The sequence below is a fragment of the Varanus komodoensis genome, unplaced genomic scaffold (assembly GCF_004798865.1).
Source record: "Varanus komodoensis strain SLA01 unplaced genomic scaffold, ASM479886v1 scaffold7_3, whole genome shotgun sequence".
NCBI lineage: Eukaryota > Metazoa > Chordata > Lepidosauria > Squamata > Varanidae > Varanus > Varanus komodoensis.
In genome coordinates, this window is record NW_025336480.1 from 17,704,823 (window position 1) to 17,722,729 (window position 17,907).

Here is a 17,907-nt window from a genome sequence, read left to right on the forward strand (position 1 = left end):
CAGCTCTAATTTCTTCTTCTTCTTCTAATTGTTTTTAACTTTTGTTGTTCACCATTCCAGAATTCACCTGGATATGGAACAGTGCACAAAGGCTGTACAAATAAAATGCTCTTACGTTGATGCAAATTAATGCAAATCCACTCCCCCACTCCCAACAAGTAAAACTAGTCTATAGATCCTGTGAATCTGCATGACTCATTAAAAGCACAATACACAGGTTAGATTTTTAGAGATGTTTTTAGACAAGGCTGTTAGTCCACTGAAATATATTTTCAGTTTAATCATAGAATTGAGATCTGAACACAAGAGAAATATTTCCTTTCCTGCTTTTGCATTGCATAACCTCTAGGTGGCACTGCAGTATAATGGAATAGTGTTACACAAATGCAAAGCACACTTTCTTTTGGTTTCACAATTAAAAGCTGCAGTTAACCTGCTCTTTTAAAACACACACACCAAAATTTCTGGTTAGATTCAGAAGTGAAACTGGGGGTTCAGGATGTCATCTGAAGAACCTATAAACAACCATGAGTATGAAATGGCAAATGAATGAAAATTGTGTCATATAGAAAAGCCCGAAGAGATACTAGTTCATTTAAACCCATTGTGCTTTCTCCAACTCTTTGTAGGGAAGAGAACACATGCGGTCTAAGAAATTACTAAAATGATTGCAGGTGGGCAACTTGTGCCCCCCCCCCAACACACACACACTCCATGTTGCTGTTTGCACCTTGCATCATTCCTCATCATTGGCTATGCTGGCTAAAATTGATGAGAGGTGTTGTCCCACAGTGCACAAGCTTGTGATAATTACCCAAGCCTTCTTCCTTTCAGTGTAACCTGTATTGCCCTTCCCAGTGGTTTCTATGTTTAGACAGGGGCAAAAACCTGGCTGGAGCATGCTGGGAAGTGTAGACTTTTTTCTGTTCCATTATACATAGAATTGGACCTTAAATGATACAATTGCATGTTGCATATAGTGAATGTATCTGTATATGGATGAAAGCTGGCATTTGATAAGTTCTTCTCTAAATTGAGACAATTCTATGGTTCTGAGTAGTGTTTGAAAATTGTGTGCACACACAGCCATACCCAACTCTTTCTTTCAACTGCTAGATTAGTGATCAGCAGCTAATCTAGGGTGGTGGTAGGAAGGGACATGATTAAAGTTTCCACCACCCTCTAGGCCTGATTATGTCATCATCTTAGCACAGGTGAGACACCAGGGCTGGCATGTGGAATTGTGGAAGTATCTCATCAGATACAACCAGCCTCCCCTCCTTGCAACACTGCCTCAGCCTTTCCCAAAAATGTTGCAATGGCTATAGAGACCAAGACACCCAAAGGTATCTCTCATCAGGCCTCAGAAATGTTTTCCAGATCAGTGGCAGAGACCATGGACAAAATGTACATTTCTCGGAGAATAGCCATCTTTCAATCCCGCTGTAGTGCTGCCAAGGCTTTAGGAGAGACAGAAGAGTGATTTTTTAGGCTCCAGTATTTGGGGGAATGTGATACAATGGGATGTTAGATTGCAATTGCAGGTACACCTGAGGCTTTTCATCTTTCATCTACACACGTGTAAAATGTCACTTAAAAGTAAATGAAGATACCAGTTTATAGAACAGAATTCCTCAAGCCCCTTACTAGTGTTTTTTATCGGGTAGGGTTTCAAATGTTCCCTTCTGATTTTTCTTGATAGCGAAATATGATTTCCTGAAATTGCAGTCTGATCTAGAGAATGTGTTGCTTTGGAAAGCCAGAGTAATTCTATCCTGATTGTAGATCCCCCAAATTCCCTGGGTGTAAATTAGATGTCATAGGAAGATGTAGCTCTGGGACAGTTCTGAATGAGCAGACCAAGTTCAGTGGGACTTAGTCCTGAGTAAGCAGATATAGGACTGCAGCCCAAGGGATACGCTTGGGATGTGGGATTCTTGTTGTCCCGGCATATCCCAGAATCGTGTTATTTTTGGCACTGTCTGCATGACAAGTGAGGACACATTATATTCTCCAATCTCCCCTTCAACCCAAGTTCTGCCCCTTGACTTCCTCTGAGGTGGGCCTTGGCACGCAGGCAGCCCGAAAATACCTGTGCCGGAGGCAGCGCCTCCGCCCGGGAGGAGCGCCCGGGCCCAGAGCCCACACGGTTAACATGGAAGGAGCGGCCCTCCGGTCCCCGCCGCGCCGCGATTGGCTGCAGGCGCTCGGCGCCGTCCTATTACTTAGCCCAGCGGCTGCGCTGGAAGGTGCCAGTGTGAGTGGCGACGCGGAGGCGCGCCTCCATCGAGCAGCATCCTGCGCGGGGAGAGGGCGCCTGCCCCCTGCCCTGCCGCTGCCCCTATCATGAGGGGCAGACTCCCGGGCGCATGGATGGTCCCCTTGCTCTTAGCTGGCTTGGCTCAGCCCGGTCGGGGACAGGAGCAATCGAAGGTAAGCCCCTGACTGCAGCGCGCCTCCGTGGGAGTGGGCGCCCCACCGAGGACTGAGCGGGAGATTCTGGGGGCCTGGCGGCGGCTGCGTTCGGCTGTACGCACGTCGGTGTTTGGCAGCAGCAATGGGTGAGGTTGAGCAACAGCTGCCGAGCAGGTGGTGATATTTCTGCTACAGTGCTTAGATACTAAACTGCACCATCCATCCTTCTTACAAAGCTGTGGCGACCAGCCTGGGCTGGCTGAGCGAGAGACCAGACCTCTCCTGAAAAGCAACATGTTATAAACGGGATGACTAACCATGACAGATTGCCGTTAATGCTGAGCGGCTCGCTTCCACAGGTGCCTTTGCAGCTATTTTTTAGAGCAAGATGCACATTTGCACTTATGCTGTCATGGCTGTTTGTCATGTTAAAGGACAAAGGGGGTATTTCTCTCATTCTGTACTAGCAGCTTCTTATCGCTTGATGAAAGGAATGGATGCTGTTTGCTTATCAGTCTGTTGTTGTGGCCTGCTCATTCCTGACATTTTAGCTGGCAGATTTTTCCTCCGCCTAGCTATCTGTTTCCTTAGTGGAGTTTATTCAAAAGAAAGAGAAAGGTGTGCACATTTTCTAGGTTTATTCAATCAACATGCTCAGGGAAATTTGGCAGAGCATGAAGACTCTTCATGTCCATAGATCCCAAATTCTCTTATGCAGTACACAAGAGTTCTACCTCGCAGGATTATTGTGACAAGAAACAGCCATGACAACATTCCAAAGTATAACTTAAAACTGGATGAATTACTTAGAAAGATAAATTATGGGGATCCTCTCAGATACCCCTTTTTTTTCTCTGTATTGAAATCTGGACTGAAGCAAGGCTGAAATAGAGGGAAGAGAGGAACCCAGAAAGATACAGCTCCAGATTGTGAAGATTGTCCTATAGCACAGAACCTTAATTCTAAGAAGGAAAGGGAAAAGAAGACATGTTGGGACTGTGATGCCCAAGAAAAAATAATGAGAGGCAGGTTTAACTTTTCTGTATGCCAGTATTCTCAGTCCAAAGGACAAGGTTAGGCAAGATAGAATAGGCCACAGATGATGTGTTTACTCCAAGGGCTTTCTGTCTGCCCAGGCAAACAGTACGATGGTGATGTCAGAAAAACCTCAGGCAGTGAAATCTGAGCATGACTGAGAAAGCCACATGGACCTGAAAGGGAAAAAGCAATGGCCACTTGGCTGCTGGTCTAGTTGAGCCGTTTCCATTGCAGAAAACCACTTTCTTAGGGGACCAACCGGAAAACAACCTTCCATGAGTTGCAGCAAAGGGAGAAGTGTTGCCATCACCAAGTGCAAGAACAAGAGGGGTGACGATATTTCTTCAACAACGCCAGACGAACAGCACACTAGTTCTGTGTGCAGAAGTTCCCGAATTCAATACCTGGCAGCTGCAAGGAGGGCTAGGAAAAAGCCTTGCTGGAGGGCCACTGGTGGCCATTACTGGGCTAATGACTGTTGGTTTGACCTAGTATAAGGCAGCTTCCTAAGAGCATGGAGACCTTCTGTGCTGCGATTGTGGCTGTAATCCTAAACAAACATGCTAGGGAATAATCCCTTTGAAGTCATGGGCATCCATGTCTTCCAGATTGCATTGTAGAAGACAATAAATAGCATCACTTTGATCACTGAAATGGAGATTCTTCAGTCCAGCAAGAGAATCTGGCCGTATTGTTCATAAGCAGCAAGCACATGCAAACTGCTCAGTTGTTCCTGCTTTGCCGCTCCTACAAGTGGGAGTGACTCAGCCACACTCTCCACCCTGGTGCCCTCCAGACACTTTGGATCGCAAGTCCTATCATTGCACACTATTGGCCATGCTGGCTGGAGCTGATGGAAGTTGAGGTGCAAAACATCTGGAAGGTGCCAAGGTGGGGAAGGCTGACCTAAGCAAACCACAGACCAAGAGCAAGCCGCTATTATGGGTTTGTTGGTCTACCCATGACATCTGAACCAGGATTCTGGCTTCTCTCTCCACAAACAAACCAAAATTTTAAGCCAATAACAAACCATGACATATATCTCTGGTTTCTTGGGGAGACACAAACGAGACTCAAACTGATTCGGAGGTCATGGAAGAAAAGCTACGGGGGTGTAATATTTATGATGCAATGCACAGATTCTAAACTGCACCATGCTAAACTGCACAAAGCTGTGGCAGCCAACCCGAGCTGGTTGAGTGGGAGACCAGACTTCTCCTGAAAGGCATACCATTCCAAACAGAATGACTAACCATGACTGATTGCAGTCTATGTTTAGTTGCTTGCTCCCACAGGTACATTTGCCATTATTTATCTAGGGCAGGATGCACAAGAGCAGTTTGTTTAGCCACTCCTGCTTGCAGAAGGAGCAGTTGAGAGAAAAAACCACAGTTAACTGGTTCCTTTTCTTCGGGGTCCACATATTGCCACACTACAAAGCAGAGGCTCCATGGATCTTTTAGCTGTTCCTGTGGGCAGCCAGGGAACACACCAGTGCATTGCTCATTACCCCTGAGTTTCCTTTCTTTCTTAGAGATCTTGTTTTGCAAGTTCTTCTTATTTGCCTTTATTTTTTTTTAAACTTTATTTCAAACTAACATTCCATGATTAAAAGGAAGAAAAGAACTTGAGCTAGTATGGACACTGCAGACAACCCTGAGTCACTGTAAAGGATGGGATACAAACTTTTTTAAATGAATTAAATAAATAAATAGACCACTTAGAAGACCACAGAAAGAATATATTGCTGCCACTGCAACTGTTAGTGGGCAAGAGTGACTGCATATGTTTCAGATACACCAAAGCTGGAATCTTAGACCCACTCACCTGGGAGTAAACCCCACTGAAGTCTGTGTGGCTTCCTTCTGAGTAGAAATGGGCAGGATTGCTCTGGGATCCTCTTTAGAGCAAATTTCAAATGCACCCTTAGGGACAATCCTAACCAGGGATTTCCTGGATGGTGCTTAGGCGTAAGATTACTACTTTCATTTCTATAGCACCCCATTGCCAACACTCTCTGGGTGTTTTCAACAGTACATAAAAACAGAACAGCCATTTGCCAGACTGATTGAAATAAATAGTTCAAATTGTTTTGGGACTTCTACCTTTGGTTAGTTTGGGAAATGCAGTGCAGGAATGAGTAAATCTTGCCTGTGCTATAATAGTGCCTTGTCACTCTATATTTAAATCAGATTTCCAAGGGTGCTTATTTTCTCCACCAACAAGAGAACAAAACACAGTTAACTGCTTCTTCTTTTTTAGGCCCAAATATTAACAACCTCCCCCCGCCCCACAAAGATTTAACCTAAACACTCTGCTTTAGCCCTTCTGTAAACCTTTGGGGCACTGGATGCTTCATCCAAAAGTGGGTATGGTCACCAGCTGTACTTCAACACAGTTCCTGTCAACTAGAGGAAACCAATCTTCGAGTTTGGCGTCTCTGCATGAGGCATTTATCCTGCTGCTTTTCTGAGGCTGCTTCCGCCTTAGTGGGAGTAGACTGCTTCCGCTAAACGTGTTTTTCCCCAGGATCTTCTTTCTCTGCCTTTCTGTAGCATGATGATATAGAGGAATTGCGAATTTATAAGTGTTTTTAGCATTTCATCATGTCCTGACAGAATAATGGCTCATTGCCTTCACTCCAAAGAAACCCCCCAAATAACTGCAAAACATGGGAGAGGCCCTGAAAGGATGACAACTGTGTGCAAAGGACCTGGAAACGACTGTGAATGAGTGAAGGAACAGAAATGCACAACAGAAAGCCCTTTGTTAAGGCCCTGCATTCAGCAATAACTAAGTGCTAGTTCGGCAAAACACCACCACCAATGCTGGCCTGGCAAACCAACCCCAAAAGACAGATATGAGAAGCAGGAAGGGAGGAGAGCAAAGTAACAGAGGCTTGGTTATGACAATGATTAGTGCCTTAAGGAAAAGAACTGTACACTTATATTTCATTGGTTCTGTCCTGGACGGGGGGTGCACTCCCTCTAAAGGACAGGGTCCGCAGCCCAGGAGTGCTCCTGAACCCAGAGCTGTCCCTGGAGGCCCAGGTGACGGTGGTGGTGAGGAGCGCTTTCCTTCAGCTTTGGCTGATCCACCAGCTGCATCCTTACCTGGACGAGCACTGCCTAGCAACAGCGACACATGCTCTGGTAACTTCCCAGTTGGATTACTGCACCGCACTCTGCATGGGGCTGCCCTTGAAAACGGTCCGGATACTTCAATTGGTACAAAATGGAGCTGCCAGGCTGCTGATGGGGACTGGGCAGTATTCTCATATAACACCAGTCCTCTATGAGCTTCACTGGCTCCCAGTTGAAGTCCAGGGCCAATTCAAGGTGCTGGTACTTACCTATAAAGCCCTAAATGGCTTGGGTCCAGGATACCTGAAGGAACATCTCCTCCCCTATATGCCCTCACGCCCCTTAAGATTGGCAGGGGAGGCATTGCTTCGGGAACCCTCTTTGAACGAGTTATGGAGGGTATGCATGCAGAGGAGGGCCTTTTCTGTGATGGCACCCAGACTATGGAACATGCTCTCCAGAGAGGTCCGCCTGGAGCCGACTCTCTACTCTTTCCAGCGCCAGGTAAAGACCTTTTTATTTAGCCATCATTTTAATAGTTAATATCACTAATTTTAAAAATATCTTTAATTGTAAATAGTTGCATCTTCATTTTCTTTTATTTTTCTTTTCTTTAGTCATGAGATGATATATTGTTGTTGATTTGTTTTATAGTTGAATGTTTTAATGATATTTATAGTACTAAATTGTTATTTATATTGTTATATTTACCTTCTGTAAGCCGTCCTGAGGCTGCTGCAAAGGACGGCATATAAATGTTTTAATTAAATTAAATTAAAAAAAATAAAATTTAAAGGTCTATTTCTTGGAAAACAACTTGATCTGCAGTCCAGCAGGTGAAACTTTGTTCTATGTACACATGCATGCAAATGTATATGTATCCATAGCAATGAGTACCAATGAAATGCATGCTTATGGAAATACAGTACAACCTTTGAGCCATCATGTATATATAGGCTTCAAGAAAAGCAGATGAGATATCCAAATAAGTATCCATTTGAAGATGATGTCTATGTGCCACTCATTCAAATGCTGAAAGCATTATAAGGTTCTTGGTCCACTGCATTGTAGGAAAGGAGCATTTCACTTTCCCAAGGCGAAACTTTTCAATGTCTTGCAGGCATGGAGATAAGCAATACCTTGCCCAGTGGCCAACTGCTAAAAGTCTGATATGGCTATCTTAAGGCTTAGTTACTGGTGAACCACAATACACAGCTCTGCCTTTGCCCTGCCCAAGGTCAGCTGGGGTGCCGTAAAGGGAAAGCTTTTCCCCAGTTTTTTTAATGGTAATTTCCCCTCCCCTCTTTCCTGCATTTATTAAATTCAGTTTAAATGGAAAGAATTTGGAATATGAAGCTAGATGGATAAAGAATGACATCCTAGACAAAGCACACAAGTAATATGTACCCATGACCCCCTACCTGAAATTTCCTTTAAAGACCCAGCAAATGCCCCTTCCCAGGGCTTATCCAAGATTTTAATTGCAGTTAATTGCATTCAACTGATGATTTATTCATGTATTAATTTTTTAACTGTTCGGTCTTTTAAAGCCATAGTTTGTGGTGTCAACAGCTAATGGTGTTTTACTTGCTGGGATCCAGAATGGTCTCTCTTGTGTCGCGAGTTGGCATTGTGTCATTCTTTGTGCGTGGATGTGCATGAACTGCCTTGAGCCTTTACAGCCTGAAAGAGGCACAGGATCTAACTAATTATACTCAATTAGCATGTTCCAGCACTCCTCTTCTTATCTCTAGGATCTAGGAGCAAACACACATTTCTGCAGAAGGAAACTTTTATCAGGAACAACTTCTGTTGCATTTGACTGGAAATGGGTTGTGGTGGCCATTAGTCATTACGTTTTAAAAATTTGAGGCCATTTCCTACAGAAGCCACATCTCTTATGAATCTCTAGTTACATCCAAAAGGTCGCTCAGGGCCAGGCTTCTAGTTTTGCTCTCTTAAGGCGCAGGACCCGGTGTTCTCCAGCTGGTTGGATTACAACTCCCATCACCCCTGCTCATTGCCAATGGCTGTCCTCACTGGGGCTGACGGTCCCAAACAACTGGAGGGTTGGGGCCTGGTCTTCTTTTTGTGGGTCCCAGCTGCATCCTCTGGACTGTTGCTCCATCCATTGCCCTGAATGGTAAACACGTTTTTATTTATCATCCTAATTAAACACCTGCCAGGAAGATTAAATGTCAAGGGCAAAGGGAACATCTCTGTCATCCTGTCACTTTCCCAGCAAACAGAAAAGCAAATTGGTGAAGAAATGGATGGGTCATGCTTGATTCATGGTGGCCCTGCACTGGCCTGTGACGCAAATAGGCTGAACTTCTGGCGTTCAGGAGAGCAGCAGAGTGAATGATTAAATATTCCAGTGAAATCCTTGTAGCCAAGTGTCTCTAGGCCTAGGTTACCATCAGAAGCTTAGTGATGGGGCAGCGCCTTAGAAATGGATTAGAAAGTACTATAGCTACACCATAGGGCAGGAATAGGCAGCTCTACCTCTAGACATTGCGGACTGTGACTCCATAAACTCTAGCTAACATCGACAATGACTAGGGAGGGCACCAGGTGGCTTCATCTTGCCAAAGAAAGTGGCTTTATGCAAGAACAGGTCATGGCCTCTCTAGCTCAGTCATGGCTGCACTGGGGTGGATGTCAGTCTTCTGGGATCTACTTAATTTTTTCCTAGAACCCTAAGGAGCACATGGCTGAGGCCTCTCTTGGGACTGAGCTCCCCCACCTTCCCCACACATATCCTCTCCTGCTTGGACAGGCAGCTGAGTCTGACTTCAAGTGTAGCAAAGGGCTAGTGTCTTCCACCCACCATAACTGAGGATGCTGGATTGGACATGCACCCTGCAAAGCTCTGCCCTTCCACTGAGGGGAACTGTGGGGGTTCTGGAGCAATGCCTGGGGTCAGCTGCCATGGGCTAGCTGCCTGAGGTACTTGCTTCACCTTGCTTAATGATAGGGCTGGTCCCAGGCAGCACACAAATCCAGGGGATCATAAATATTCATGTGGATGGGACTACGAGGGGCATGTATGGAAATCTATGATGTGTCAACACACCTCTTTTCAGGATTTGTATTCATAGTTATTCAGAGTGTGTTCTTTCTCCTCCTCTGTGTCTTTGTGTTTTCCAGGTGGACTGCTATCCGTCAATATCAGGCACGGTTTATAACTATGGGGCTCTCTCCATACATGGTGATGAGTACATCCCCTTCCAAAAGTATGCGGGGAAGCTGCTTCTCTTTGTAAATGTGGCCACCTTCTGAGGACTCACCATGCAGTATCTTGGTAAGATTCCCAGCTTGGAAGAGAAGCCCAGAAAAACAGTCCAGGGAGTTGATTTCTGCCAAGAGAAGGGCTGGATTTCCAGTATGATCAGAAGTTACAGGATCCTTTTTGCTTTTTTTTGATAATAAGTTTTATTCAAAATTATAATCCTAAAAACAAAGAAAAACTAAAAACAGCATCAATCATCAAAAACACTGGGCCTGCTGGGTCAGCCCCCACATTTTTTTCCCATTTATGATAACTTAGAAACATATTTAAATCTATACGAAGTCCCGTTTCTCTAGCCAATAAAAAAAAAGAGTCCCAAGTTTGATAGAAATCAATATCTTCTTTCTCCTTCAATGACAAAGTCAATCTATCCATTTCTGCACAGTCCAAGATCTTTTTTAGGATTAGTTCATCGGTGGGTAGTTCTTCACTTTTCCAGTGTTGAGCAAATGCAATCCTCGCTGCAGTAATTACATGTAAAATCAGATACACTTCTTGTTCAGCAGGTATAATGCCTAATAAGAAGACTTCAGGTTTAAAAGCTAAAGATTTTTGTAACAATTCCTCAAGCCATTTATGTATTTTAATCCAATACTTTTTCACATTATCGCAAGTCCACCACATATGATAGAAAGTACCCAGTTTATGTTTACATTTCCAACTATCCATTTGACATATTTGGAAACATCTTAGCTAATCTATTTGGCGACAGATACCATCTATAAAACATTTTATACAGGTTTTCTTTATACGAAGTTGCTAATGTTACCTTAATATTTCTCTCCCACAGCTTTTGCCATTTTTCTAATTCAATATTACATCCAAAGTTTTGTGCCCACGTTATCATAGTTTCCTTAACCTGTCCGTCTTCCATTCTCCTATCAAGTAAGAAATTATATAGTCTTTTAATCATTTTCTCATCTGATTTAAGCATCACCTGATCAAATGCTGTTAAATCCTTATAAAAGTCCCACGTTTTATAGTCTTTAGCATATCTCGATTGTATCTGCGCCTTATGCCACCAAGAGATATTAGATCCCTGTTCTTGTGATTCTTGATTCAGTTTCAATTCTCCATCCTTATCCAGAATATTATCATATCTTATGATCCCTTCAAAGTTCAATGCATTTGGATATACAAAAGCTTCCATAGGTGAAAGCCATCTTGGCAATTTATTATACAATTTTGTCTTTAACTTTTCCCACACCGACATTAATGATTTTCTAATATAGTGACTTAAAAAAGAGCCATATAGCTTAGCCTTTTCATACCACATATAAGCATGCCAGCCCATTTGCAAATCATGCCCTTCAAGATACAAGATTCTGTAATTCCTTAAAGTTATCCATTCTTTTAGTCACATTAAAACAGAAGCTTGATAGTACAGCATGCAATCAGGGAGACCAGCCCCCATTCTCTTTAGCCTCCTGAAGTATATTTGGTTTAATCCTTGGTTTCTTCTTTCTCCATATAAATCTTGAAATTTGAAAATTTAAATCATCAAAAAATTTTCTATCAATTTTTATGGGAATTATTTGCAAGAAAAACAAAAGCTTTGGTAGTATATTCATTTTAACTAGTGCTTTTCTTCCCAGCAAGGATAATTGCAAATTAGCCCATTTTTCCAAATCACTCTTAATATCCTTCAATAGTTTATCATAGTTGTCTTCTTTCAGAGTGGTACATTTAGCTATAAAATAAATTCCCAAATATTTAACCTTTTTAACAATCTGCAAGTCTACTTGTTCCTGCAGAGTTTTTCTCTGGTCCTGTGTGAAATTTTTTACTAACAGTTTCATCTTTTCTCTATTTATTTTCATCCCAGTAACGTCACCATATTCTTCAATCCTTTGTAAGAGTTTAGGCATTGTTACAAAGGGTTCCTCCGTTATGAAAACTAGATCATCTACAAATGCTTGCAGTTTATAGCTTTCATCTCTGATTCTAGTACCTTTAATGTCCATATCATCCCTGCTATTTCTGTTCAGCACTTCTAAGATCAATATAAACAACAGAGGTGAGAGCGGGCATCCTATTTGTAAATTCTCCATTGAGTATAATCCTAGCAGACTGCTTTTGATAGATGCTTGATATCGCATTAATAAACTTTTCACCAAACTCCATTTGAGCCAGCTGTTGCTTCATAAATTGCCAGTTAACATTGTCAAAGGCCTTCTGTGTGTCCATGAATAATAGCGCCATTGGTTTTTCCATATGTATCTTTTAATACTCTAAGATGTCCAGGATAGTTCTCAAGTTATTCCTCATTTGTCTTTTAGGTAAAAAACCATTTTGATCTGAGTGAATAAAGTCTGTTAGGTACTTCTTCAACCTTTCTGCCATTATGGAGGCAAAAATTTTGTAATCCACGTTTAATAGTGATATAGGTCTATAATTTTGAATCTGCGTCAAGTCCGTGTCTTCTTTTGGTATTAATGTGATATTTGCCTCTGTCCAAGTATTTGGTATTTTAGCATTTAACAGTGCTGCATTACATATATCCTTAAGAAGCGTAGCAAAAATTCCTTCAAAGGATTTATAAAACTCTGCTGGTAGCCCATCCGGCCCAGGAGTTTTATCGTTCTTTTCTCGCTTAATTGCCTCTATTACTTCCTTGCTTGTTACTTCTGGATTCAATACTTTTTGGTATTTCTCCGGTAACTTTATCGGGTCTCCCTTTTGGATGTATTCTTTTACTTTCTCAGTTGAAATCTCATGATTGTGGTATAGCTTTGCAAAGAAATCTTCCGCTATTTTCTTGATATGTATACTTTGTACTTGCAGTCATTCTTCTCCACCCTTCAATTTACAAATCATTCTCTTCTCTCTCTCTTTCTTTACTTTATAGGCTAACCATCTCCCTGGTTTATTAGCATTTTCAAAAAAGTTCTGTTTGGTCAATTTCATTTGCTTAGTAAGTTCATAATCCTTTTTCCTTTTTAATTCCAGTAATATGAGAACTAGGTGAGATAAATTGGTAGGGACAGACGTACTGCAAGATACTTTCTGCTGGATTATTGCACAACATAATCTAGGGATGAGATCTGGCATCACAAGTTTGGAGATTCAGTCCTGGCACATCCACCTCAGTGACTTATGCTAGGTTAATCATTCCCTTTCCCCAGCAAGCCCTAGGAAAACTGTTAGGGGAATTCTGGCTCATTTCAACTGCTTCACCAAATTCACAGGATTCTTTGTATAAAGCCATGATAATTACATTGATATTAAACTGCTATGTTTGCACAGTGACGGTTGCCCAACAAATCAGCCTCTCCAAAGGTCACGGCTAATACTGAGAATGGACTTGCTGAAGAACCTTTTATGGAGCTTTTGGTGGTCCATCTTGCTAATGTTCTTGTCATTTCCAAGTTGGCTCCTTCTCAAAGAGCCACGAAGCACCCATAAGACTCCTGTTGCTATAAGAATCCTTTTGATGGCGGCATTTCTCTCTCTCTTGTAGAACTGAATGCACTACAAACTGAACTAGGACATCTTGGATTAGTTGTTCTGGGCTTCCCATGTAATCAGTTTGGAAAACAAGAACCTGGCGAGAACTCAGAAATCCTTCCAGGACTGAAGTAAGTGTGCCCATTGAGTGAACAGTGGGCTATGCCAGGTAGTCTATATTGTCTCAACTCTTCATGGCATTGTAAGGTTCAGGAGAAGACTATTGCCTGCTTGTCTTCCTTCTTCTGTAGTTTTCCCATTGATTCTTGATCCTCCTTTGCACAAGAAGGGGATAGTACGTGTTGTGGTCACATCCATATTCATTCCATTTCTATGCTGCCTTTTAGCTAAAGCTGTCTTGGTGGTTTACAAAGTTTAAGACCTTAGGAATGGTTACAAAGTTTAAAATAGTGGTTTAAAAAGTGGTTTACAAAGTGGTTTACAAAGTTTAAGACCTTATAAGCATATGAACATACCACACATACACGCAAACATATATCTAAAAACAACAACAACCAATCAACAAGAAAAATACAAGACCAGCTGAAGCCTCATCATTTGCTGCCAAACACCTGAGCCAAAGTCAACCAAGTGCTGAGAAGATACTGTTGGGTGCCAGTTGGGGAGATCATTCCATTAATGGTGGGGGGGGGCACTTTGAGGGAGTCCCTCTTCCTGGTTGGTGCCTTCTGAACCTCTGTCGGAGCAGGCACTAAAGGAGGGCCTTAGAGGAAGAACTCACTGTATGGGTTGGTTCACGGCAGGAGAGGCACTCTAGTAAGTATTGCATTAGAAACCAGCACCTTGAATTGGGCTTGGAAGCACACAGGCAGTGAGTGCATGTGGACCAGAACGGATGTTCTACTTTCAGACCTTCTGGTCCCAGTTATCAGTCTGGCTGCTGTGCATAGTTCCCCACTGTCCTTCTGGCAAGAAAGCCAGCAAAGCCACTGACCTGGTGAATCCTAGTGTATACTTGCCTGGATGTAGTGGTGTTGTGGGGGGGGGGCAGAAGTGGGCAGGGGAGTAGTCAGTGCTTTTTTTGTGTAAAAGAAAAGAAAAGGTGCCAGAACTCACGTCGCCGCCGGCAGTAAGCACTCAGCGCGCGACCACACACACCAATCCCAAGCCGAGCAGCGTCCCAAGCCGGGCGGCGTGGACACAAAAGCAGCCCGCAGGCACTACGTTAATGATGTTTGCTGCTGACCTGCTACGCCTGACAGGCGATTCAAAATCACTTCGTAAAATCCATTGCGAAAACAGGTGCCGGAACGCTGTCCCGGCGCATTCTATGACAAACAAAAGCCCTGGGAGTAGTGATAGAGCATTGGCACAGAGTGTACAATCGCTGGGTGACAGGCTTGGATTCGAAGCTAGAATGAGGTTGTTGAAACTCAGACCTCTGGGCCAAATCTGGCCCTGCAGAGTTCCCCACATGGACTCACACCACATCAGTCCCCATCAACTCCCAGTTGGTGGATTTTGTGCAGTTGCTTTTCCCTCGCCCCTTCTGTAAGGTCAAACTACTGCTCCTAAACTTAATTATTGGCCAGTAAGCACTTTGAGCTAAAATGTGCAGGTATTTTTGGCATGTTGGCTTTGACCTCTTTTGCCTTTAGTCCCACTCACTGCTGGAAGGCAGCCCCTGAGAGATTTCCAAAATGGAACCCCTGTCCCCTCCAGGCTAGGCGCATGTCCTCTGAACAGGGTAGGCTGCTCCGTATTGCAACCTCTCAGAAGTCAGAAATTGTTGACTTCTTTCTTCTGTTCCAGATACGTCAGACCTGGAAATAATTTTGTCCCAAATTTCCAGCTTTTCCAGAAAGGAGATGTGAATGGGGAGAAAGAACAGAGAGTTTACACCTTCCTGAAGGTTTGTATCAGCTGCATTTAACTCTGTAACTCTCTACCCAGCTCAGGAAGCACAAGATCTAGAGGAGCACCGAGCTTGGGTCCTAAATTCCCATGAGCAGAACTCTCCTCCCTTCAGCAGAAGGGGCTGCATGGGTGTAGACGACGGAGGGCGATTCGCACAGATTTCCCTTGGTGTGCTCAAACATTCACTTTGAAGGGTTGTGAAACTCCTGAACAGCATGAGAGGTGATGCTGGGCGGCCACAGGGAAAACCAGGAAAAATGCCCTCCCCTCTTGTTAGTGGTTGGTGCTTCTCCTGCATCAGAGCCCCTTCCATTTATGCACAAGCAACTCAGGATCCAAGCCAAAGAATGTTCGGTATGTGAAGGAAAGATAGTGGGCCTGTCTAGAAAGTGATCGGCATTGGATTAGACCAGAGAGAGGAGTCGGCTTCAGATGGAAGCAAAGTTGAGCAGAAAAGGAGCAGTTGGTCAAAGGGTTGAGCACTTTTCAGTTGAGACAGGGGTGTGTTCAGGAGGAGGGCTCTGCATGCGATATGGCTCAAGAGGCATTGTGCAACTCTTCTGCCTTTCCTTCCTCTGTGTGTGTGGGGGGTGTGTGTTTCTGGTGTGGAAACAGAAGCAGTGGTCAGGAAAGGCCAGAGGGCTACAAATAGAAGACAGTTTTGAGCCCCTGCAAAACTCCATAAATGAGACAGTGCAATTGCATGACAAGAGTCTCATCTGGAAGTATCCATGAACCTGTGGAAGTTGGTAGCTCCAATATCAGTGGGGCAGTATATCCTCTCTGGGTTTTAGACTGAACTCATTAACCGTTCCCCCAAAATAGGTTCAGTATCATAGATAACTTCTCAAAGGTTCAAGACTGATGCTTGGAGAAGATGCAGCACCCTGCTGATATTGGAGCCACCAGCTATTGCTTCTTGGTCCTCCTTTTAAGAACAAAACATGCCAGGGCTTCCTTTACACACCCTTGCATATAAACACACTGCTTTCTCCTTAGTTGGTTCAACTGGCAAGAAATGTTTTGTTGGTTTCATTCTTCTTTGGGAGTCCTGCTCTTGATTGTTTACATCTCTACAGCACTGCTGGAACAAACATGAAAAAAAAAACCACCTTTGCATTTACAGTAAAAATTCTACTTCTTGATTATGGAGTTTAGTTCCAGGAAGAAGAGTGGTGTAAAAATAAAACTTGTTGCTTTTCTCCTGGTAGAACTCCTGCCCACCTGTTACGGAAAGCTTTGGTGACACCAGCAGACTTTTCTGGGGACCTCTGAAGATCCATGACATCAAGTGGAACTTTGAGAAGTTTTTGGTTGGTCCAGATGGGAAGCCTGTGATGAGGTGGTTTCCCAGAACAAATGTTGCCACAGTCAAAAATGACATCATAAAATACATGAGGGAGCACATGATGTTCCATGGATAGATACAGATGTATAGAAATGTGAAGGAGATGAAACAGGGAGGGAGCCTGTGACTTTATCCAGAACCAGACCTTATCTCCTAAATGAAACCAACAAGGAACTGAACTTACTTTTGTTAAAGCCAACAGAATTTTTAAAATTTTAAGCTCTTAAGCTATCCCAGCTTGTGAACATAGTCCTATGTTGTTTCACAGAGAAAACTCCTGAATTATGTCTCAGTGGACTTAATTCCAAACCCTGGGGGAGAAAGCTGACTCCAATGATCCAGACCTTGCTTCCTTTAACTTCCACATTTTGCAAAAAGTTTCTGCCCCTGCAGTTACTTCAGCTGGTATTGTAGTAGCCCTGTGTATTACTTCTGAAGGCTGTCAGCAAAGCTGAGTAAAGAATGAAGACAAATTCCCCCTTTAACTTTGCTATTCTAAAATCCTCTAGTAGTAAAACATGGGGGATGCTGGACCTTTCTCTTGTAAACTTAGTTGTTGAAAAATATGTCCAGCAACCTTTAGCCCCAAGGTGTCATGAACCAAGCCACACTTGCTCACACCTGTATAACCAAGAGCCTTGTGGCACTGTGAAGACTACAAATTTGTTGTGGCACAAGTTGACACGGGCAAAACAGAATCAGTGTCAGTTGCTGTTCCAATCTTCATTTACAATCTTCTGCTGGATGGAGCCAGCATTTTGTGTATCTCTGGATAAGGCATGGCCTCCCTCCCTTGAATGGACTGTGCCAAGTAGAGAGTTTTCAGACTGGAGTTTTTCATACTTTTTTCTCTTCCGGGAGGGCGAGAATGACGAGAAAGGGTTCTGGGGACAAGGAAGATGCATCAGTATGACGGTTAGGTCTGAAAGCTCCCCAAGAGCAGACCTGGCCCAAGCCTGCAAGGCAGTGGAGCAGCTCTTCAGTGCATTCAAACTGCTCCACAGCTTGCCTTTGCAGGGATGCATTCCTCATTGCTCCCAAGAGCTTCATCTCTTTCCCCCCCCCCACATTCACCCTGTGTATGAAAATTGCCTAATAAAAAATCCAAACACTCAGTGCAACTTACTTGTGGGCAACCGACCTTTGATGCGAGATGCGGAGCTGGCAGTGAGGCCAGACGTATTTTCACTTGCTCATCTGGATGCTGCGAGCTGGTTTACCATCTTGCAATGTGTGCAGGTTCTGGGCTCCTCTGCACCACTCATACTTACATTTCACATTTATCTAAAGCATTTCACAGGGATCAAAAGCCATTCACACAGTGATCCTTCCACCAACCCAGAACAGATTACTATTTCCATATTCAAAAGCTGAGAATGACAGAGGGAATCACTTTCCCAAGGCCA

The 17,907-nt window shown here is 43.5% G+C and overlaps 1 protein-coding gene across 1 annotated transcript; it reads left to right on the forward strand.

Annotated features, from left to right (window-relative positions):
• The first annotated feature begins 2,251 nt into the window (after positions 1-2,251).
• Positions 2,252-17,622, forward strand: GPX3 (glutathione peroxidase 3). Its single transcript, XM_044454442.1, has 5 exons — positions 2,252-2,433; positions 9,687-9,840; positions 13,289-13,406; positions 15,049-15,148; positions 16,365-17,622. Exons 1-5 carry the CDS (start codon positions 2,347-2,349, stop codon positions 16,575-16,577), a joined length of 672 nt encoding a protein of 223 aa, XP_044310377.1. The 5' UTR covers positions 2,252-2,346; the 3' UTR covers positions 16,578-17,622.
• Positions 17,623-17,907: the final 285 nt, after the last annotated feature.